We start from the raw sequence: 23,245 nt of genomic DNA, 5'->3' as shown, positions 1-23,245 counted from the left end.
CTGGGGCCGTGGCTTCAAAACGCGAAGAAATAATTTGATTCGATGAATATTTGCTTCGTTCCACTAGGCAAATTTCGAAACACAGCCACCAACACAGCGGAATCGATCGGTCATGCTTCAAGCAACGCATGTAAAAATCAAAATCGAACGAAATCAACTCTGAGAATTTGTGTGGAAGAAGCAAAAAAAAACGCCAGTTTTAACTGTCTTTTAATAAATAAATTACAATAAAAATTGTTTACCGTTTATCTTTACCGCTGATAACTCGTAAAATTCTCATAAAGTCGTTCCAACACAAGTTCAGCTTCTCTCCCTCCATGGATCTCTCTCAAATGATTCTGAGATCATCTCTCTCTTGATCAAAAAACGCGCGTCGCGACACGTGAGAGCGCGATTCTCGTCACACTAAAACTAGCAAGAAACACGTTTTGTTATCAGTCAGCTCTTGATTGCATCACTTCTTGGACTTGGAAAGGCTTCCACAAAGAGACAACTGACCGACCTGACACGAAGACGACTCAACTGGAAAGTACCAACCCTCACACACTTGTTCTCTCGGTGTACTTAGCGGTTGAGGTGAGGTGTAAAACTGTGTGCACTTACTAAGGTAAAGGTTGTGCTTCCCTTTGTTTGTTGTTGTCACACCGAATCACTGAACCGACCGAACGACCAACAAACCGGCAAATCCGTCCTGTTCGACCGCAGGAATATGTGTTACTACTGCCGCGACTTGTGTCTGGTGAACGATGACGAGGATCGGATATCACCACTGGCAACGTGGTTTAGGGTGGTATAACGCGTTGTCGTTGTTTCGATGGCGGAGTGATATTTTTGAATGATTCTAACTTTAAAAAAATGAATTATCAAATATTTAATTCAGTCAACTAATTGATTCCGGGAAAATTTTATTATTAATTTATAAACCACAAATTATGCATTTTTTCAAAAAAAAATATTAATTTTTTTTGGAAAGACAGAATAGAATTTTTTTTACAGTTTTTAAACTTGCAGAGACGAACACGTTTCTTGCGGTTTTTTTTTTCAAATGAATGAAATCTGGCGCATAAATTTGGCTTGCGCTTTTTCGAGATATTTGAGGTTGAAAATTGGATCTTTTTTACACTAAAATGGCTGCTTCTTTTGACCCTTAAGTCCATCATTATTTTTATAAATACGAAAATGTTTGTTTTTTTTAGAGCCCTGAATGTGCTCAGATTTTATTTTCAAACACTTATCCCTTAATTGCTACGTCAAAAAATCTAATTTAATAGGCATTGCTCTTATGGTTTTGTCAAAATTAGTCTTAGAAGGAGAAGAATTTTCGCGAAGAAAAAAATCTCAAAAATATTCCAGGAATGTTAGATTTTTTAAAACGCCCTAATCGTGAACCACCCTTGAGCAATTCCAGCTCAAATCAGGAATTTTTCTGGTACTTTTGTACCCGAGCCTCCCCGATTCCAATGAAACTTTGTAGACATGTTATCCTAGGCCTATATAAGCCATTTTTGTGTATATGGAGCCAGTTGTACTCGAAAAACACATTTGAGAAGGGCGTAAGGTATTTGAATATTTTTGTATTTTGTAATTTAAAAATTACTGTATCTTGAAGCCGTTGCGTCGAAATCTATGTTCGATAACGCGCATAGTTTTACATTGCAGCTAATCTTAAGTATTTTTGTTATTAAGTCCTTGTCTGTCAACCTAAAAAAAAAAAAAAAAAAATGAGATGGCTGAGAATATTCTCTTCGACTTTTTTTTGTATTGACTAATTTTTTTTGAATAGAGGTTATCTCGTCAACCAATGGTCCGATTTTTGAATGTTCAAAATTGAAATATTTGTGAAATTTTCCAATCTCTCGAACAAAAATACTTTGCAAACCAGCCTAACATTTTAAAAGGAAGTAAAACATAATTTTTGAGCATGATTATAAAATCTTCATCTCCTTCTCATACACTGAAAAAAAAAGTACCCAGGAAGTACCAAATTCCTAAATTCTAGGAATTTTGGCTCCTTTCCTTATTAAGTAATCCAAAAAACCCGATTACTAAGTAAGGAAAAGAGGCAAAATTCCTAGAATAAAGGAATTTGGTACTATTATTTCAGTGTAGGGAAGCCCCTCATAAAGTTTTAGCCAAATATAAAAAATATATATATAAAATTATAAATGTCATGAAATCGCCAGATTTCGTAGAGAATTACCCGGTATGTATAAACTTTGAATTATTTTTGCGAAGGCCTTCTTTTGCATAGAAGTGATTATGTTTGAAAGTATCCAAAACTCCATTCGAATTCAATTCCAGAAATTAAAAAAACCTCATTGGCCTCGGCTTAAAGCAGAATGTGAATTGATTTTGGTTCCTTATTTTGCTTAAGGGGTTACATACATGTAGAAAATTGCAAAATTTCATATTACAGAAAATTCATTAGATCCATTCAAATGATAAATTTCAATCACTCCTGAAAGTTTCATGAAGATATTTCATGATTTAACTGAGTTAGAGACGATTTAAGCTCAGAATTTTGCCATGCGGAAAGCAAACTGTCAAACTTTGTAAGCGTTTTTCTCTTAACACTGAGTTGATTTACGGGTGCCACGATATCTCGAGATGGGACTAACCAAATTGGCTGAAATTTTGGGTGAAGACCCCCAAGACATATCCCGTGTGCATGACGAAGCCCGATTTTGAAATTTTGAATTTTCAAAAAATACAAAAATAAAAAACTGACGATTTTTTATATGGAAAACACAAAAATATTTTTTTCTTTTTTTAAAATAAACTTTTCGAAAATCGGCCTTCGTCATGCACACGGGACCGGTTTAACGTGTCTTCACCAAAGTTTTGAGCCGGTTTGGTCAAGGCAGTGTTGAGATATCGTGCACCCGTTTTTTGAAACTGCTAACTTCAAATATCTATATCTCGCTAATGATACAACCAAATGTCTTCAAACCTGTTGAAAAATTAATTCTGATTTTCACTTTTATGACAACATTTATGCAGTTTAACCGTTTAATTATTTGATATTTGTAAAAACAATATATATTTTTGAAAATTTTATAATGTCAGCAACTTTATCTCACAAGCATATCGAAGAAAACTTAACATAAATTACTGTGATTAGACAGTTTTTTTTAATTTAAAACCAAATCTGGGAAAAGGATCGGTCATTGACAGAAATTACTGATATTTGACAGAGCTTGGGAATCAACTATCATTGTCGACCCGATTGTTGAATGGTAACCAATAGCGACGGTCATGCTCTTCATTTGGCTGCGATCCGTCTGTTGATACACACGAAGTTGACACGAAAGAATGCCGAGCTCAACACTCAAACAGCCGGCCGACACGACGACCCATTGTTTTCTCTTACTCTCTTTATCTATCTCTTTCTTGTTAGTACGGGTAAGCAATTATTTGAATGCAGTCATGGGTCAAGTGATCGTTATTTCGGTAGAATTAAAACGAACGAGCTCTGCTCGAAAAAAAAAAAAAAAATGTGGTGAGAGTCAAAGGTTACTTTGTGTAGCGAACATTTGTTTAGATGTGCGTAAGAGCAGGGTATCAAAGTCAGATGGCCGTAGCGAAAACGGAAGACGAGCTGAGTCAACTGTTACAAACAAATCTGGAGTTTTTTTTAAAAGGTCCAATAAACCAATTTTCCAGTTTTTGCTTTTTGGGTGTTTTTAGAACCGCTTTGAGTCAGGGGTATTAAAAAACACCCAAAAAGCAAAAATTGAAAATTTGGTTTATTGGTCCTTTTCAAAAAAAAAAAAAAACTCCAGAAATGTCGTTTGCTCCCAAGACTTTATTTTAACGTTATTTATATATATACCCATTTTAATCACACTAAGCCCGTCGACCAATTCTCATCACTTTTGCCGTTTTCCGCTATTAAATCAACATTTTCAGATGTATCATCAATGAAGAGTTGCTTGCTCACTTTTATTTGAGCTATTTATTGCTTTGAAACAGTCAAAAACACTTTATTTAAGCTGTAATTCATGACCAATGTGCTGATAGGCCGATAATAGAAATAGGCTGAGAAAGGGTATAGTACCCCTAATACCTCCGTCTCAAAAACTAAAACTATCCAAAATCTGATTTGTTCTAAAATTCGTCCACACAAAACCACAGGCGCTCGGTTAGTTGTCCGCGGTGTCATATTTACACTAGTAAACCTAATTTCACCAAACCGATTTCAATTTCGTTGGTCAGCGTGAGTTTACTCGCTCACTCAACTTCATTAGTGTGCCGGCCATCGCCGCGCACATGTTGCGACTGCTCGTGTGGTCACACAATTCAGTTACTAACATCCACATCAACATCAATTAAATCGTTCAGCAGGTTGCGAATCATTCACGGAGGGAGGATCGCACGACTGTTCAAATCAGAACCGTGTTGTGTTTATTCATTTCAAACGGCGACAAATCGATGAATGAGTGGCGTTTGAGTAGTTTGTTTGTCGTCGTTTTGTACTCGCAGTTAAAAAAGCAATTATGTCGTGTTGATTTCAGTTGCTCATCATCACTTCTTGAGGCTTAACAAAAAAAAAACTCAACTGAGCAATTCAATACGTATCCGGGTGTTTGACGATAACCAGGCGATAAACGACCGTGTCGAAAAAGGCTGGAATCAATTTGATCAATCAAATGATGGTTTGTGTTTCGTTGCGAATCGCTTTAACGTACATGGGATATTGTGTTGTGCCTCTTCCTTGGAGGTTTATGGCTTGTTTTATGGCAGATGTGACATTTTTTGAAATTGTTTAATTTTGATTTGATTGATTAATTCTGTGCATTTGTATTTTGAATTTAAGAAAGCTTTTGTTCCTAAACATTTTTTGGATCTAAAAATACGCTAGATTTGTTTTGGTTTGGGTCACCCGCAAAAGCCGCACACATGGCTGACAAATTGATGATTCCGACTACGAACTCCTACGCACCCACTGTGCATTTATATATGCTTTGCATACGAGAAAAATATGAATGTTTCTTCCTGCTGTTTTATCTACGAAACCCTTGATTGGAGTCAATTTAGACAAAGAAAACTGAGCAATTCTCTACCAAAACCGGAAATGGATTTTATTTGTATTTTTTGATTTGGCTCAAACTTTGTGGGGGCCTTCCTTATGACCAAATATGCTATTTTGTGTCATTGGTTCACCCATACAAGTCTCCATACAATTTTGGCAGCTGTCCATACAAAAATGGTATGTAAATATTCAAACAGCTGTAACTTTTGAGTGAATTTTCTGATCAATTTGGTGTCTTCGGCAAAGTTGTAGGTATTGTTGAGGACTTTTGAGAAAAAAATAGGTACACGGAAAAAAAAATTGCAGATTTTTTTATCCTCTTTTTTTAACTAAAACTCAATTTCCCAAAATACGTATTTTTTGATTTTCGAGATTTTTTGATATGTTTTAGGGGACAAAAATCCGCAACTTTTGAGCCATAGAGAAACATGGTCAAAAAATCTGCCGCCGAGCTATGAATTTTTGAAAAAATAGTGATTTTTGGAAAAAATCGAAGTTTCATGCAAAAACAAGTTTGACATTATTTTTTAATGCAAAATTGAATTTGCAATCGAAAAGTACTTTACAGATTTTTTGATTAAGGGCTCCGTTTACAAGATATAGCCACCGAAAGTTTGATTTTAGTGAAATATTTGCAGTTTTTCAATTTTTAAAAATAGTGACCATGAGTGACCATTTCTAAAAATATTTTTTTTTTAAAAGTTCAGAAAATTTGCTATAAAATTATCTAAGAGACATTGAAGATTGGACCTCTGGTTGCTGAGATACAGCGGCTTAAAGAAAAAGAAACACGAAAATTAAAGTTTTCTAAGTCTCACCCAAACAGCCCACCATTTTCTAATGACGATATCTCAGCAACTAATGGTCCGATTTTCAATGTTAATACATGAAACATTCGTGAAATTTTCCGATCTCTTCGAAAAAAATATTTTGAAATTTTTTAAATCAAGACTAACATTTGAAAAGGGCCAAATATTGAATATTACGCCCATTTAAAATGCTAGTCTAGATTTAAAAATTTTCAAAATATTTTTTTCGAAAAGATCGGAAAATTTCACGAATTTTTCATGTATTAACATTGAAAATCGGACCATTAATTGCTGAGATATCGTCATTAGAAAATGGTGGGCTGTTTGGGTGAGACTTAGAAAACTTTAATTTTCGTGTTTCTTTTTCTTTAAGCCGCTGTATCTCAGCAACCAGAGGTCCAATCTTCAATGTCTCTTAGACAATTTTATAGCAAATTTTCTGAACTTTTCAAAAAATATTTTTAGAAATGGTCACTCATGGTCACTATTTTAAAAATTGAAAAACTGCAAATATTTCGCTAAAATCAAACTTTCGGTGGCTATATCTTGAAAACGGAGCCCTTAATCAAAAATCTGTAAAGTACTTTTCGATTGCAAATTCAATTTTGCATTAAAAATAATGTCAAACTTGTTTTTGCATGAAACTTCGATTTTTCCAAAATCACTATTTTTCAAAATTCATAGCTCGGCGGCAGATTTTTTGACCATGTTTCTCTATGGCTCAAAAGTTGCGGATTTTGTCCTAAAACATATCAAAAATCTCGAAAATAAAAATACGTATTTTGGGAAATTGAGTTTTAGTTAAAAGAGGATAAAAAATCTGCAATTTTTTTCCGTGTACCTATTTTTTCTCAAAAGTCCTCAACAATACCTACAACTTTGCCGAAGACACCAAATTGATCAGAAAATTCACTCAAAAGTTACAGCTGTTTGAATATTTACATACCATTTTTGTATGGACAGCTGCCAAAATTGTATGGAGACTTGTATGGGTGAACCAATGACGCAAAATAGCTTATTTGGTCATAGGGAAGGCCCCCACAAAGTTTGAGTCAAATAAAAAAATACAAAAAATAAAAATGGTCGAAATCGGCCGATTTCGTAGAGAGTTGCTCAACTGTACTTTGTTTTGTATTTTTGTATTTTTGTATTTTTGTATTTTTGTATTTTTGTATTTTTGTATTTTTGTATTTTTGTATTTTTGTATTTCTGTATTTTTGTATTTTTGTATTTTTGTATTTTTGTATTTTTGTATTTTTGTATTTTTGTATTTTTGTATTTTTGTATTTTTGTATTTTTGTATTTTTGTATTTTTGTATTTTTGTATTTTTGTATTTTTGTATTTTGTATTCTTGTATTTTGTATTTTTGTATTTTTGTATTTTTGTATTTTTGTATTTTTGTATTTTTGTATTTTTGTATTTTTGTATTTTTTATTTTTGTATTTTTGTATTTTGTATTTTGTATTTTTGTATTTTTGTATTTTTGTATTTTTGTATTTTTGTATTTTTGTATTTTTGTATTTTTGTATTTTTGTATTTTTGTATTTTTGTATTTTTGTATTTTTGTATTTTTGTATTTTGTATTTTTGTATTTTTGTATTTTTGTATTTTTGTATTTTTGTATTTTTGTATTTTTGTATTTTGTATTTTTGTATTTTGTATTTTTGTATTTTTGTATTTTTGTATTTTTGTATTTTGTATTTTTGTATTTTTGTATTTTTGTATTTTTGTATTTTTGTATTTTTGTATTTTTGTATTTTTGTATTTTTGTATTTTTGTATTTTGTATTTTTGTATTTTTGTATTTTGTATTTTTGTATTTTGTATTTTTGTATTTTGTATTTTTGTATTTTGTATTTTGTATTTTTGTATTTTTGTATTTTTGTATTTTTGTATTTTTGTATTTTGTATTTTAATTTTTTATTTTTGTATTTTTGTATTTTTGTATTTTGTATTTTTGTATTTTTGTATTTTTGTATTTTTGTATTTTTGTATTTTTGTATTTTGTATTTTGTATTTTGTATTTTGTATTTTTGTATTTTTGTATTTTTGTATTTTTGTATTTTTGTATTTTTGTATTTTTGTATTCTTGTATTTTTGTATTTTTGTATTTTTGTATTTTTGTATTTTTGTATTTTTGTATTTTTGTATTTTTGTATTTTTGTATTTTTGTATTTTTGTATTTTGTATTTTTGTATTTTTGTATTTTGTATTTTTGTATTTTTGTATTTTTGTATTTTTGTATTTTTGTATTTTTGTATTTTTGTATTTTTGTATTTTTGTATTTTTGTATTTTTGTATTTTTGTATTTTTGTATTTTTGTATTTTTGTATTTTTGTATTTTGTATTTTGTATTTTTGTATTTTTGTATTTTTGTATTTTGTATTTTTGTATTTTTGTATTTTTGTATTTTTGTATTTTTGTATTTTTGTATTTTTGTTTTTGTATTTTTGTATTTTTGTATTTTTGTATTTTGTATTTTGTATTTTTGTATTTTTGTATTTTTGTATTTTTGTATTTTTGTTTTTTGTATTTTTGTATTTTGTATTTTTGTATTTTGTATTTTTGTATTTTTGTATTTTTGTATTTTGTATTTTTGTATTTTTGTATTTTTGTATTTTTGTATTTTTGTATTTTTGTTTTTGTATTTTTGTATTTTTGTATTTTTGTATTTTTGTATTTTTGTATTTTGTATTTTGTATTTTTGTATTTTGTATTTTTGTATTTTTGTATTTTTGTATTTTTGTATTTTTGTATTTTTGTATTTTTGTATTTTTGTATTTTTGTATTTTTGTATTTTTGTATTTTTGTATTTTTGTATTTTTGTATTTTTGTATTTTTGTATTTTGTATTTTTGTATTTTTGTATTTTTGTATTTTTGTATTATTGTATTTTTGTATTTTTGTATTTTTGTATTTTTGTATTTTTGTATTTTTGTATTTTTGTATTTTTGTATTTTTGTATTTTTGTATTTTTGTATTTTTGTATTTTTGTATTTTTGTATTTTTGTATTTTTGTATTTTTGTATTTTTGGTTTTGTTTATTTTTTTGTTTATTTTTTTTTGTTTAACATTTATATTTCTGTTTTAACTTAACCTCTTGGTACGGTACCCAAAATCCGGTCTACCAAAATGTCGCTGCTCGTCTTCGTGGCGTTTATCTCTCTAAATTGTTGCGTCTTGAGATCATTCACAGCGTCACTTTTGCGTGGCTGATGCTGCTGCCGCCGTCCAAGAGATCCATTTCTCGTCGATGTTTGTTGTTGTTTCTATCCTAAGGTAAACAAGCACGGCGTCTAACGTCTAATGGCCAGGCGTCGCGTTCAAAAATAGCTAGTCGTCGGTGACAAATTGGCCACATTAGCATATAAATTGATCACTTTTAAAGTGATCACAAGATTGGCAAATGGCCAACCGACCAAGTGATAGTGAATTCTGGTGTGCTTGCAAACAAATTAGAATTGATGCTCGGAACATGACCTAATGGAACTTCCACGCACGTTTCGGAAGTGGCATAAAACGCTGGGAAGTGGGCAAGAATGTTAATTTCTTTTTCAGCATTTTGGCTGGTTCGTTTTTTTTTCGTGATGGGTTATGAGCACTACTGTGCACAAGGTTCAATGGTTTGCTGGAATTTGAGAATCGATCGACGGACGAAAAAGGCATTGGAAAAGGTAAATAATGATTATCGGCTTGGTGTAGATGTATTGGTTGATCGGTTTAACTTGAGCGTATGGAAAAGATAACAATGTTTAGATAAATCAATCAACTTTGCCGTGGAGTTCACGGTAGGGGAGATCTAAGTGATGGATATAATTACTTCATGGGTTTGAGTAATTGTGGGAAAATCAGAACTTGACTGGTGAGTAAATAATCGGTAGCAAGGAGAACGAATACATAGGACAGGGTAACTACATAAATTGAAATTATTGTTTAATTATTTTGATTCAAAACATTGTTTAAACAATTTTTGTTTTAATACTAATTGTTTCGTAAGGGACCATCCATAAACCACGTGGCACTTTTTTTTTGGAAATCTCAGAGTAGGGGAGAGTGGGGAGACTTGATCCCCGGGGACACTTGATCCCAAGCCTGTATCTCGTCAGCATGTGGGTAAAACAATTAGCTTTGTTCTAGAAAGTTGTGCGAAATTAACTAAAACTCATTGTAGAAAACAAAGAAACAAATTAAAAAATGTTTGTATTGAGTTACACACATTTTTCTAAAACGAGCTGCAAAAAAACTTCAAAGAGATCTTTTTTTCTTTGTTTTGATATGTATAGAAAACACTCAAAAATTATTCAAAAAAATATTTTTTGTACATGAATTGTTTGATAAACTTATCAACTCCAAAACCCTTACGCATTTGATGTTAAATTTATCGTCATACTATTTTTACAATCAATTGTTTAAAAAAATGCGTTTAGGGAGACTTGATCCCTGCATTTTTACAGTCACTGGGCTGGGTTTTCATACATAGTTTCCTTTAGTATAGTTGTACATAATTTACTGCAGTTTGAACCTTTTTTCAAAAGATTTGTAAAAAAAAATTTCCAGCTTTTTTAAACATGCTTGATTTTGGTCTAAAAAATAATATTTTAAGTTTTTAAATATTTTACATACTAAACTTGTTATATTTTGAACACAAACGTACAGGGTTAATGTGAAATTGCTGTATCTTATAGAAAATTAACAGTTTGCTTAAGATTTATTCAAAATGTTTAAAGGGGGATCAAATTACCCCCAACATTTTGAAAATGCCGGTTTAAAATATTTTTTTAAAACGCTTGGCATTATTCGAAGAGTTCATCTGATGAAATACCCTTATTAGCCAAACATAGATGAATGTTTAAGCTTTCAATTCATGCAAAAAGTTTATAGTTTTCGTGAGAAATTGACAGAGTTATGTGCGATACAAAAAAGGGGATCAAGTCTCCCCACTCTCCCCTATATTTTGCTTATGAAAAAGATATTTTCAAAAGCAAAAAGAAGCACCCACCCTGCACACCTTCAAGCGTGATTCACCTGTTGAATGAATTTCGTATATTCGGGGTTCTCTCTTTCACTTATTCCATGGCATTGTTGCCTGTCGTAGCCGCAGATAAGTCCCTCCGGGCCGGTACAAAGTTTGCGTTCTTGAATGATAAGCCGGCGTCGCCGGATCGAAGGCCGGCTAATTGACTCACTCTGTATAGTACGATATTCGGGTTTCGAAAGTCATTGTTCACCTTGACGAAATGTTGATCTTTATTTTACTTAGTTAATACGGTGGCAATAAGGGCGAACAGCATTGTCAGAGTGCTGACAGTTGTAGAGGTTGCACCGTCGTCACTGTTGTCACGATGGTCCTCGTTGTCGAACTTGCGACCCCAGATTCCGAAGGTTAGCAGGTCGGAACGGGGTAGCACCAGCTGTTGACGAATTTGGAGGGTTTGGTTTCTGAAAAGCGTAAAATTTCGAGTTATTGCAAGCTCAAGGAGCCATTACACTACCGCAAACAAACAAACAAACTCGTAATTTTTCGTGTTTGACAGTTTGTCAAACTCGCAAAATGTATGCAGGCTGACGTTTGTACAAACAAATCCAGGCAAATTTACAAAGTAGTTTGTTTGTTTGTTTGCCGTAGTGTAATAGCTCCTTCACAGTTGAGAGATTCTGAAGTCCCTACCCGTCCTGGACGTAGAGATGTTCCGTGTACTCGAACTCCTCCACTTCCAACGGTAGTACGCTGGTATCAACCCCGTTGGGAACCATAAACACGTTGTCACCACCCGGGAACCTCCCGGAAATATCTATGAAGTTGAACTGAATCGCTGGAACGACGCTGGTCGGATCTTCAAATCGCGATCCGCAGTTTTCCAGCGTTTCGTTGGTACAGGCGACGATCGCGCAAGCAATGCGACCCTTAAAATCATGCCCATCGTTGACGAGGAGCTTGTAGCGGTAGAAGTCCTACGAAACGTTTTGATCATGAAATTTAATGAAGATCAACAAGACCCATGCCTACCTGCGTTGTTGAAGGGTAGTAGTATGTGTAGTTCAGCGTGAAATCGCAGCACAACTCATTCTGACAAACCGTTGCGCTGTAATACTCGTTGTTCCTCAGCGGAAGATCCGACGCTGCGTAGTGATCGATCTGATCCCGTTTCAGCATCAATTCCTTCATCCCGACCGGATCCTTCACGACGGGTTGACGTTTGATAACGGCCTGAGGTCGATTCACTTTCGGAACGGCCGCAACGTACAGTTTCACATCATCCTGATGGTTCATTACGGTCACGATCCGGCCGCGCTTCCCCGCGAAGATCCCCGTTCCGGTACTGGCAACGCCCGGATTGCTCGCTCCGGCCGCCAAAAAGTTTACATTGTTCTTGTACGCCCAGCCCTGCTGAATCTGGGCCGCCGTCAAAAACGGAAGCTGCGAGAACCACATCGTTGGAAAGATTATGTCGGTGATGCCGTGGCGTATCAAACCGAGCGCCGGTAGATCAAAGATCAGATCGTGACAGATGATCGTACCGAAGGTCACTCCAAAGTCCGTATCAAACGTGACCATTTCCGCCGTTGAAGTCACGCTGATACCTGCCTCTCCGTACAGGTTGAACTTGCGGTAGCGTGCGATCACCACGCCGGAGCGATCGAATACCACGTTGGTGTTGAAGAACTCACTGCTGTCGTCCCTCGGACAGGTCCGAAGGTTGTCACAAGGCACCATCTCAACCATGTTGACGACCAGATACTTCTGCGTAGCGTTCGCCACGCAGGACAGATCGCGCACGATCGGGGCATACTGAAGATCGTCACATGGAGCGATCCCTTTTTCAGGATCTGGAAGCCGCGACGAACTATCAATACTGTTTAGCGTGTACTCCGGGAAGACAATGATGTCCACTGGTTCTGCTTCAACGGAACGTATGATCTCCAAGTATTTGTCCAAATTATTTGCGGTGTTCTCTTCAGCAGACACATTTCCACTCCATTTTTCAACGAAACTAAACTCGACGACCCCCGCCCAGTAATAGTCATCTTCCGGAGTGGACACCTTAAAAGTTTATTGTCAATAAAGATTTCAATCAAATCTCAAAGATGATAAGTACCTGTTGGCTGACTACAATGTAATGACAGAGGAAAAGTACTGCAAATGTTATCTTCATTCTTCAAACATCTGATTAAAGTCCACAAAGCGATTTGAGCGACCCTAGTCCATTCAAAGTATGACCAGAACTGGATAAGCGTAAAACGGTTTCGGCAATTTATTTAAGCCATTTTCAAGTGGCCAAGGTAAGTCATTATTGTTTGTACCAAAAATTTCAACCGCATAGTAAATTTTCAAATGGTCCAATTTGGGGTACCTCACCAGCCCGAATTGATTTCAGCTTTTACTTTCATTAAAGGGTTATCATAAGGGTTTATCGATGATAAAACGCCAGCCAGGCGATTAGCGACCCATCAGCTGTGATAAGCTAATCGATTTAAGTCGCGCGATTCAGTGCGATTAATTTGTTGACTATCGAAAGCTATTTGGAATCTAAATCAATGAAAAATGTGTTTTAAACTTATCAGTCACGTACACGAGATTTGCGGGTACTTGTACACGTTTGAGTTGTACAGTTTGATGATTCTCAAAAAGGAAAAAAAAACTTTTTATCTTTTTTCTCCAATGAAAAATTGTCAGTTATACAATTGACGATAACTTATTTGAATTTACTAATTCAGACAAAATCCTCATACACTGAAATAAAAAAAAGTATCAAATTCCTTAGTTCAAGGAATTTTGCCCCCTTTCCTTATTTAGTAATTCCAAAAACCCCAATTACTAAATAAGGAAAGGAGGGAAAATTCCTAGAATAAAGGAATATTGCACTTTTTTTTATTTCAGTGTAGAATTTAAAAACTTACTACTAAAACATCTTTTTTGAATTATGCAAACCCTCTAAGAATTATGCAAATTCTCTTAGACTTTAAATGCTTTCTACTAAAACATCATTTTTCAATCATGCGGCAAATATAGGTACTAATTTTGTTTTACCATTTAAATATGCGATTTAAAAATAATATATTGAAGAAAATTGCTATATTGATCATAACCAGTGATGGAAGAATCTTCATCAAAAGAAAATCTATTTACGCTCATCAAGAGAAAACATCGGAAGGGAATATAGCTCTCTCCTCTCTCGAGCACGAAAGATCAATTAGAAGAAATTAGGGCGTCCAATTTTCCCGGGTTTTGAAATTCCCGGGAAACGGGAAAAATATTTATGGAATCCCGGGAATTCCCGGGATCCCGGGAAATTTTTGAAGCAGTAATAAAATCTATGTTGTCATTATATTTTTAATGTTTTTCAAGCCTAAATGACATAATAAGCTCAATACTGTTAATTGGTGATAATTTACATTTCAATCTTAAAAAGGACAGCAGTTTTTAAGATAGTTTAAAATACAAAGTCTTGTCGCAAAAAGAACGATACACGCCTGTGAATCCGTTGACGAAACCGCAAGGTTTAAGAGGGCCACATTATAAGGTGTTACGTCGATTCCGTTTTTTTTTTTTAAAATACAAAAAAATAATCGCTCTTTGATGTGCTTTGGAATTTAAATGAACCGCAATTTTATATATATTTCTTATTATTTATTTATATAACATGACTACAAAAGCTTAAACAATTTCCTTGGAACTGTCTAAAACAACAAGAAATAAAAAAACAACATCACTTTAGATAAGTTTAGAATTTTATGTTTTATATTAAATTATATTTTAAAATTATCCCTAAGTCACTACCGCCAACTGGAGACAATCGGGACTGCAGTCTGAATAGATACAGGAGATTTTAGAGCATCAAATTTGGAAATCGGTGTACTAATTGTTTTGTACTATTCCTGATGTAACTAAAATCAATCAAAACAATCAGAACATTATGTAAAATAAATGGCTAAAACAGCAGTCTAAATTCCTTTCTTTTGTCCTGACAGATGCCGGTTTTTGATGATAAATAATGTAATATGATTTTTTTGAAGTTTAAGGTCATAAATATACGAAAATATAATACCAATTATTTTCAAAATAAATAAAATTTAATAGAAAATATTTAAAGCGCAAGGCATTTTGCGGATCTGTAAACTAAAATTTCAGCAATTTTCCATAACAAATCAAATTAATGCTGATCATGCCGAATACAAATTTTAATGCTTTAAAAATTCTTATCGAGTACTAAGTATTCCACTATTTATCTATTTCCACAACCAAATCTGAATTTCCAAATCAAAATTTGATTTGTTTTCAATTTTGGGAATTCCCGGGACAAAATTAAAAAAATCCCGGGATTCGGGAATTTCCGGTTTTGGAAAAATCCCGGGATTTTTGTCCCGGGAATTCCCGTGATGGACGCACTAGAAGAAACTCAAATAAACCATCATCTGGATTATTCGCCGAAACACCGATTTCACTACTCCACTTGCAGGTGTAACGCAACAGATCGAAAAATGGTCCATCACTTCTCGTAGATGAACAATATTTGTAAACAAAAGGAAATAGATGCATTTAAGTGGTGCTTACAGTGAGATTCACAAAAAATCTTCAACTGATTGATTTTTCGTTGTGCAATTCGGGAGCGGTTTTCTTTTGCGTTTTTCGCCTCCTCTCTCTTTCGCGGGTGAAAAAGTTTTTTTTTTTGCGATTATTCCATCCCTGGTCTTAACGCAGACTCGAAATTATGTATAGACTTTTACTGAAAAATACTATTGGTTCCACAAAATATCACAACATTTCACGTCATTTAACCTTTATAGTAAAATATAAAAAAACGATATTATCAGAAAATTGGAGTATTTTGAACCGAAAACTAAAAAATGTATTGTTATGAAAAGGTGTACAAAACTTCACGTTTTTTGATACAAGTAGTTGGAATTATGAATTTTTGAGTAAACATTCTTTTAAAAACTGCTTGATATCACCTCCATTTCTTTTACACAGAGCTGTCTAAGTGTTAAAATCACTCTCAAAATCAATATTAGTGGTTTTAGTCATTTTTTATGTCACAAATCTCATGTCATAATCAAATTTTTAAATCTCATTTAAAAACAGTAATTCAGCCACTCGTGACTGATTGAGTAAACGAGAAGCGGCGATGAAATTCTCTCACATTTTTTTTTAGCTTGTAATCATCTCTCACCGACGAAAGGTAGGCATGGTGGAAGAGAAAATCTCTCCCCAAAACTCATTATTGAGCAAACGATTTTTTTTACGAATCTTTTCAGTATTTGCCTTAGCTTTTAATTTATCGATTTTTTTTTTGCGTAAAATAGAAGAGAGCAGGGTTATAAAAATAGCAAACACTTAGATCTCAGCGAATATAATTATCTATTCTGAAAAATCATGCTCTAAATATTTGTCCCGATATTCTGAGCACCAAGTTTGGCTGGTCTTCTATCTCGTATTTAAACTCTCGCGTTTGACATTTTCTTTTCTCTCTCATTCGCGCATTCACAATCATTCCTCGTCAACGGTGTTTTACCTCAAAAACATTTTTTCCAGCGCAGTTAATTGGGTCATAAAGTTAAGCTTTAATTTGTGATATTATTGTTCACAACGATAAAGCTTATTTTTCTGAGTACAATGACCCATTGAAAGACCGCAAAGGATTTAAAATGGGTTTTTAATAAAAATTTGAAAAATTAACATCACGACCCTACTTGACAGAAAAGGTTCTACTTGACAGCTCGTTCCAAGGGGACCATAGTTGATCCATCGAAAAAATGTTGTTTTGTCAATAATTTTGTTTGCGTTAAAATGAAAAAAAGTTATCAGTTATGTTTTTTTATCGTTGTACATAAAAAATTACATAGGGCTTTAGTACTCAATTGATTCCAATTTTCCCTCTCACCATAATTCATTGCGGTTTTCTGAGAATCATGAGACAAAGGAAGTGATCTCACAAGCTATAATGATGGTCTGAAATGTTGATAAAGGAGTCATAAAATGATAGTTTTTTCTATCATTTATTAACAAAACTGAAGGAAAGGCTGAGTCTCTATCAAATTTCTCGGAGTGAGAATTATTCATGTATGTCAAGGCTTGCTGGATTTAACAAATTCTTGACAAAATCTTTAGATTAGTATAGGGTGAAGCATGACACTCAACTTGTCCTTCTGAGAGAGCAACCATTGTTTTTTTTTGCTGCGGCGATTGTAAAAAAGAACGAGTGTAGAGAGTAAAGAAAGAGCACTTTCTCGCCATAAGTGGTGAATAAGAGAGAAGTAATAAAAGAGCCTTGATAATATTATTATGAGTTTTGCCTGCACCGTTTTGAACCTTAAAAGTAATTCGACTGATTAAAGGTTGAGTTGTTGTACAATAATTGTTTGGAAGTCATCAAATTTTGTTTGATAAAAAGAAAAACGAAATTTTCATCTGAGAGATATGCATTGTTCAAAACTTGATTTCTATAATTCTCACATTTGAGACTGAGTATTAACGATAAATATCAGTTTGATAATGCAATGTGATTTACTCTCTGCATTCACGCCCTGCTTCATTACAGTTCTTGATGTCTTTCTCTAAAAGTTTAAAAGAAACCATTTTAATAACAAACTAGCTTTATTCACTTAAACATAATAGAACAAACAGCCGCCACCAATACTAACAGTGTGCTTCCAATGGAAACCGGAACCGCCGCATTAGGATCTTGATCCTGAACAAACTTCCGCCCCCAAATGGCGAACGAATACAGATCCGAGCGTGGCTTCACCAGTTTGTGGGTAATCTCAACGAATGGTTTGCTGAAAAAAGGTTGATTATGATTACTCGAGTCTTCAAGCTTAACGTTTTCCTTCAACCTACCCATCCTTCGTGATGTTCTCTTCACTGTACTCGATTTCATCGACCTCCAGCGGAAGAATGCTCGTGTCCACACTGTTCGGCAGCAGGAACACCTCCTCCCCACCGGGGAACGTCCCCGTCAGCTCGATCGAGTTGAACACAAACATCGGCACCGTGTTGGCACCGTGCTCGAAGCGCGTCGCGCACGTTTCCAGCGTGGTCCCAGTGCAGGCAAAGATCGCACACGCCGTAATGAATCCGTCGGCGAACCCGTCGAACGTCCGCTTACCGTCCAGGATGGCCATCTTGTAGCGGTAGAAGGGTTGCGTTGTGACTGGGCCAGCGAGATCATAGTCGATGGTGAAGTTGCAACAGAGACGGTTATGGCAGAGCGAAGCGGCGTAGGTATCCGTCTTCTGGAGGGGAAGATCCATGGTACGGTAACCGTCGATTTGGTCTCGCTTCAGCTTCAGGGTGTCCATCTGGGCCGCGGTGTACTTGATGGTTGGCTGCTTCTTGATTTCCGCTTGGGGTCGGTCGATCTTGGGAACGGAAGCCACGTACAGCTTGCTGAAAGAAACGGAGATGATCATAATTGGTAGGAGATCGTGGAGGATCAGACTCACGTTTCAGCGAGGTGATTCATCACGGATACAATCCGACCTCGCTTGCCGGCGTACACTCCGGTTCCGGTGCTTCCAACCTCCGGATAACTCGCTCCAGCTGCCAGCAGATTCACGTTGTTTTTGTACGCCCAGGCTTGCTGAATCTGAACACCAGTCAGGAACGGTAGTTCAGAGAACCACATCGTAGGGAAGATGATGTCGGTAACTCCGCTGCGAACCAGCTTCAACGCGGGCTCGTCGAACATGAGATCGAAGCAGATGAACGTTCCGAAGGTAACTCCAAAATCTGTTTTAAACGAGACATGCTCAGCCGAAACGGTAGTGTTGATGCCGGCCTCTCCAAACAGGTTGAACTTCCGATACCGAGCTATGACGATTCCACGGTGGTCAAAGACCACATTCGTATTGAAGTGGTTAAGGCCATCACTAGCACAAGGTCGTTCATCGCCGCTCTCCGGACAGTTTGCCTTCTCGACCACATTCACCACCAAATACAGTTGCTTCGTACCGGCCAAACAGGACAAATCGCGTACAATCGGTTCGTAACGCAGGTTGTTACACGGAGCTACCTTCTCCGCTGGATCAGGAACAAACGAAGCCGTTTCGATGGCATTCGCTGTAGACTCCGGGAATACCAAAATATCCAGCGGATCCGCATCGGGCGAGTTGATGATCTCCTTGTACCTGGCCAGTGTCCTCGCGACGTACGTCGCCGGACTGTCGGTCGTCGTCCATTTGTCCTTGGAGCTGAACTCTACCACCCCGGCCCAGTAGTGATCATCTTCTGGCGAAGATAGCTGCAATAAACCCCGCTTCAGTAAATCCAGCCAGATTCAGCTGTGCAAACAAAGCCCTACCTGATGAGTGCTGTAAACAGTGCAGAAAATGCAAAGTAACGCCAAGACGATCCTCATTTTGTACTTGCACACAGAGATTCACCCGTTCACACCCGAGGTTACTTTCACACTGCAGCAGAGAACCACCACAGGCCGAATATACGACGAATACTGATAGCGTTGTCGTCTTTTGCTTTTCGAATAAAGGATCGACGACACTGCTTTCGGGCCGTTTATTACCATATTATCGGCGTATAACTGTGGCGTCGATAAGAGCCTCGATAAATTACGACACGAAATTAATTACAAGCGTGCTTGTTGGACCGGTTGGACGGGGAGATCCCATTTTGGGACTGTCATTACTCATAGGGATTGATATTGATTCAGGTACTTTGTGTGGGAGTCATTATCTGGAGCTGTAGCTGCAGGAAGCGACCGTCTTGTATTGATTATCAGTTGTGATTGTTTCACGTGTGAATCAGCTGCTAATCAATCTTCCGGTACCGTTTGGTTTGTTGCTGAGTGCGTTATGATTCGAGGTGAATCAACAAAAAAAGTGTTTTTTGTTCAAATCTAGAGTTTTTTTTTCCGAAAAGGTGCTATAAGCTACTGTCTTTAATATGTTTATAGGATCTATGAAAAACTCTAGAAATGTAACTGTCTACATTCGAACCAAGATTTTAAAAATATCAAACTCTCAGTTCTTAGCGATTACAATTATCACGCATGAAAACTCTTGCCCCAAATATCACCTCTCTTCTTTCCGTCCTGATACTCTCAGCGCCGAATATATCAAACAATTAGTTTTAGTGAGTTTCAATGAGTCACTCGCGATTGACAATCTCATTTTTTCTCTTATTTCGACTATCACAGTCATCCCCTCTCAACAGTGTTCAACCACAAAAGCCGCCACAAAACTAATTAAGCCAGCGCAGTATAACGAGACGTAAAGCGTAGTCTGAGAGAACGAAAGACTCAGCAGTGAGAGCGCGTGGACGAGGAAAAGCAAAGGAAAAGAGAAGGAGTGACAGAAAGAGAACGCCGTGACGGTCGTTATACTGTCCAATATTTTGGGGCAGAAACCATTAAATGAAAATTTTCTTTTCTATCATTCATTTGCGACACTGAGTGGTTCTCTACGATTTTGCAAATCGACTTTTCTTTGTATTTTTATATATCTAGGTTTTTTTTTGAAAAGGTCCTATAAACTATTGTCTTTCATATGTTTATAGGAGCTATTAAAAAAAAACACTAGATATGGATGAAACTTTATCCATGCATTGTCAAAAGAAGTCATTTTGCATCATAAGTGTATCAATGCAGGTCTCCATACAATTTTTGGCCGGACATACAAAATAAATTTGTAAATATATGAAATTCTATTTTTTGAGATGAGATTTTCTCATTTTCTGATGATTTGGTGTTCATAGAAAATACTCAAATTTTCAAAATATGCAATGTGGGTATCAAACAAAGCGAAATTTTGTATGCATTTTCACTTTATTAGAGTAGCTTTTTGTTAAAAAAATCAAAATATTCGCAAAATTCCGTATTTTATGAAAATACTCAAATTTTGATTACAGTCCAGACTCGATTCTCCGAAGTTTCGATTATCCTAAGGTTTGTATGGGATTTCGGATAATCTAACCACAAAATATAATTTTCTTACTTTTATCATCAAATTCGAGTTCGGCGACTCCACTTTAGTCACATTTGAATGGTTGTTTGCCTATTCAATAAAAAAAAAACATTTTTTCAATATTCCATCACCGCCATCTTTGATTTAAAAATTCTAAATCACTTTAGAGTAGTTAAGGGGTCATAATTAAGCAATAAAAAATAAGACAATTTTTTTTTTGTTTTGGGATTCGAATAGGCTGGTACAAATTTTAATTAAAGTTTTTGAAACCCCCCCTCACCCTTCAATGTGGGCTCAAAAAATCAGGGGGCAAAAAAAATATTTTTTCAAAAACATAAAAATTTCTTAGGAAATTTAAGTGCTATCAGCTGAAACCAACTTAAAAATGCATTCCCCTGCATTTAGAATCATTTTTAGCATGTTTGGTTTTACAGTCGATTCTCTGGCTGTCGATCTTCTCGATATCAATAATTCTCCATCTATCGATGAATTCTTCAGTCCCTTCAAACTGCATACTTCGATTGACTTTATTCCTCGATATTTTCTCTTGCTTGAAGGATCTCTTCCTCGACGGTCCCTTGGATTCTGTTTGCTTTAAAAATCTCTTTCGGTTGTCAATAATTTCACTTTCTCATGGCTTGCATAGACATTTTTCTTGGCGAAATGAAGCTTTGAAGGGTGTTTGACATTAGTTTGTTTTTGTTTGATGGACGTTGCCATGATTCTCTCCCATAGCTGGGTATCAAGAAAAAAATATTTTCAATCGAGTCTTCATTTTGCATCGTTCTGTAAACTGATGATTCTCTTCCTCGACGGTCCCTTGGATATTGACAACCAGAGAGTCGACTGTATTTAAAAATCATTTGGATTTTCGAAAATTTTCGATGATTAGTATCGCAAAAAGTTTTTTTACGCTAAAATTTTAGTTTTCGTCAAATCTTACATTTATTGGAAACTAATGATTGCTAAAATTTTCATAAAATACCGTATTTTTTTGGAAAATACTCAAATTTTCAAAATGTGCAGTATGGGTTCCTTCATACATACATTCAAATTTTGTATGTTTCATGTAAAATTTTGCTTCGTTTGATACACATATTGCATATTTTAAAAATTTGAGTATTTTCATAAAATTACGATACTTTGTGGAAAATTTTAATGAATAATAATTTATTATATTAAAATGTAAATGCATTCGAAATTTCACTTCGTTTGATACCCATTTTGAAATTTGAGTACTTTCGACAAAATACGGTATTTTGTGAAAATTTTAGTTCTTTTTAAAATAACTCTAATAAAGTGAAAATGCATAATAAATTTCGCGTCGTTTAATACCGATAATGCGAACTTGGAAAATTTTAGTATTTTCGAAAAAATACGGCATTCTGTGAAAATTTTAGAATTTTCAAAAAAACTTTAATAATGTAAAAATGCATTGCAAAATGCGCTTCGTTTAATACCCATATTGCAAATTTTGAGTATTTTCGAAAAAATACAGTACGCTATCGTTATCGAGCCTCGATAATTTTATCAACCTTGAATTAAACAAATATTTATAGTTGCAATATAGTTTTGAATGCACTGTTTTAAAGTTTTAGGCATTTTAAAGTTGAAATTTCGAAAAAACGTTATTGCAAATGTAACATATTGTGATATATATTTTATTAAAAATCACCATTGTATAAAATATTTTTGACTCAAACAATTTCCTTCAACTTTATTTTTTAACTTTGATAATTCGAGTGCTCATTGCTTAGATACAGCCTCTTATAGTTTAATTTTTGTTCAAAATTATTTTTTCTCAGTGTCACCCAAATAGCCCTAATTTTTTTAAACAATTTTCTATGTTACATCTGAACATTTTGTGATTTTTTTTGCTCCACGCCTGAAATCTTGATTAAAAAAGAAGTTCTCTTAGTGTTATTTGTAGCGGCGTTTAAAATGCCGTGATTATTTTGATTTCTCTGTACCATCTCAAGGGAACCGACTTCTACAATTGGAATGACACCTAACTCAATACTCAAGCTCTTTATCCAATTATTTAATGAAAATCGAAAAAAATGATTAAAAATGACTTTTAAAAACGTAATTTCTGATTAGTAATTTTGCGTTATTAATCAAATCCTTCGACCTTCCCAATTTCGGCATCACTAACTCTGGAAATTCGTTCTCTAATTGACCACTCAAGAAAATCATAAACCGTATCCAATAAATTTGAGAAGAGCCTCCTTCGGCCCTAACGCAACAGCAATTTATACGCGCTAATAAACAACAACACCAGCATCAACGAATATGTTGCAATGTTCGAATGCAAAATTTTGGATCCTATGCTGCCCAAAAGCCGCACTAAAGGTTAATGATTCGTGTTCTGCCCCTCACTACCATGGGGTTCACCAAGGGGTCCACAAATTCCTAGTTCATTAGCACAAGCCCACGATCGTCGGTGATCGATCCGCAGAATTTGGCAACCAAACGACGCACTGCTAATG

At 34.8% G+C, this 23,245-nt stretch overlaps 3 protein-coding genes across 4 annotated transcripts in view; all 3 read right to left on the bottom strand.

The window, feature by feature from the left end:
• The window catches only part of LOC6053989 (vanin-like protein 2), a 30,153-nt gene extending 29,424 nt beyond the window's left edge, over positions 1-729 (bottom strand). The window contains exon 1 of one of the 2 annotated variants that reach the window (XM_038254698.1): positions 604-729. The gene's annotated coding sequence lies outside the window, so the exon portion shown is untranslated. Of the gene's footprint in view, positions 1-242 lie in introns of both variants that reach the window. The other variant, XM_038254697.1, reaches the window with a different exon arrangement.
• A 10,229-nt stretch (positions 730-10,958) lies between these two features.
• On the bottom strand, positions 10,959-13,056 carry LOC6040366 (vanin-like protein 1). Its single transcript, XM_038254395.1, has 4 exons — positions 12,938-13,056; positions 11,848-12,882; positions 11,509-11,792; positions 10,959-11,279 (listed from the first exon to the last, which is right to left on the bottom strand). The coding sequence occupies exons 1-4, from the start codon at positions 12,992-12,994 to the stop codon at positions 11,093-11,095; spliced, it is 1,563 nt and encodes a 520-aa protein (XP_038110323.1). The 5' UTR covers positions 12,995-13,056; the 3' UTR covers positions 10,959-11,092.
• Positions 13,057-17,414: 4,358 nt separating this feature from the next.
• LOC6040365 (vanin-like protein 1) lies at positions 17,415-19,305 on the bottom strand. The gene is made up of 4 exons (XM_001849713.2): positions 19,139-19,305; positions 18,282-19,078; positions 17,677-18,225; positions 17,415-17,615 (listed from the first exon to the last, which is right to left on the bottom strand). Exons 1-4 carry the CDS (start codon positions 19,193-19,195, stop codon positions 17,438-17,440), a joined length of 1,581 nt encoding a protein of 526 aa, XP_001849765.2. The 5' UTR covers positions 19,196-19,305; the 3' UTR covers positions 17,415-17,437.
• Positions 19,306-23,245: the final 3,940 nt, after the last annotated feature.

Source organism: Culex quinquefasciatus, chromosome 2, assembly GCF_015732765.1.
Source record: "Culex quinquefasciatus strain JHB chromosome 2, VPISU_Cqui_1.0_pri_paternal, whole genome shotgun sequence".
Lineage (NCBI taxonomy): Eukaryota > Metazoa > Arthropoda > Insecta > Diptera > Culicidae > Culex > Culex quinquefasciatus.
Note: the sequence above shows the minus strand (reverse complement) of the source record. Positions and strands in the feature narration are given on the sequence as shown.

Excerpts from the sequence above, each read along its gene's own strand:
- LOC6040366 (XM_038254395.1), bottom strand. The coding sequence starts at position 12,994 with ATGAAGATAACATTTGCAGTACTTTTCCTCTGTCATTACATTGTAGTC. Across the intron at positions 11,793-11,847 it reads ACTACCCTTCAACAACGCAG|GACTTCTACCGCTACAAGCT; the intron begins GTAGGCATGGGT and ends AACGTTTCGTAG. Across the intron at positions 11,280-11,508 it reads CATCTCTACGTCCAGGACGG|AAACCAAACCCTCCAAATTC; the intron begins GTAGGGACTTCA and ends TACGCTTTTCAG.
- LOC6040365 (XM_001849713.2), bottom strand. The coding sequence starts at position 19,195 with ATGAGGATCGTCTTGGCGTTACTTTGCATTTTCTGCACTGTTTACAGC. Across the intron at positions 18,226-18,281 it reads ATGAATCACCTCGCTGAAAC|CAAGCTGTACGTGGCTTCCG; the intron begins GTGAGTCTGATC and ends CGTTTCTTTCAG. Across the intron at positions 17,616-17,676 it reads GAGAACATCACGAAGGATGG|CAAACCATTCGTTGAGATTA; the intron begins GTAGGTTGAAGG and ends ACCTTTTTTCAG.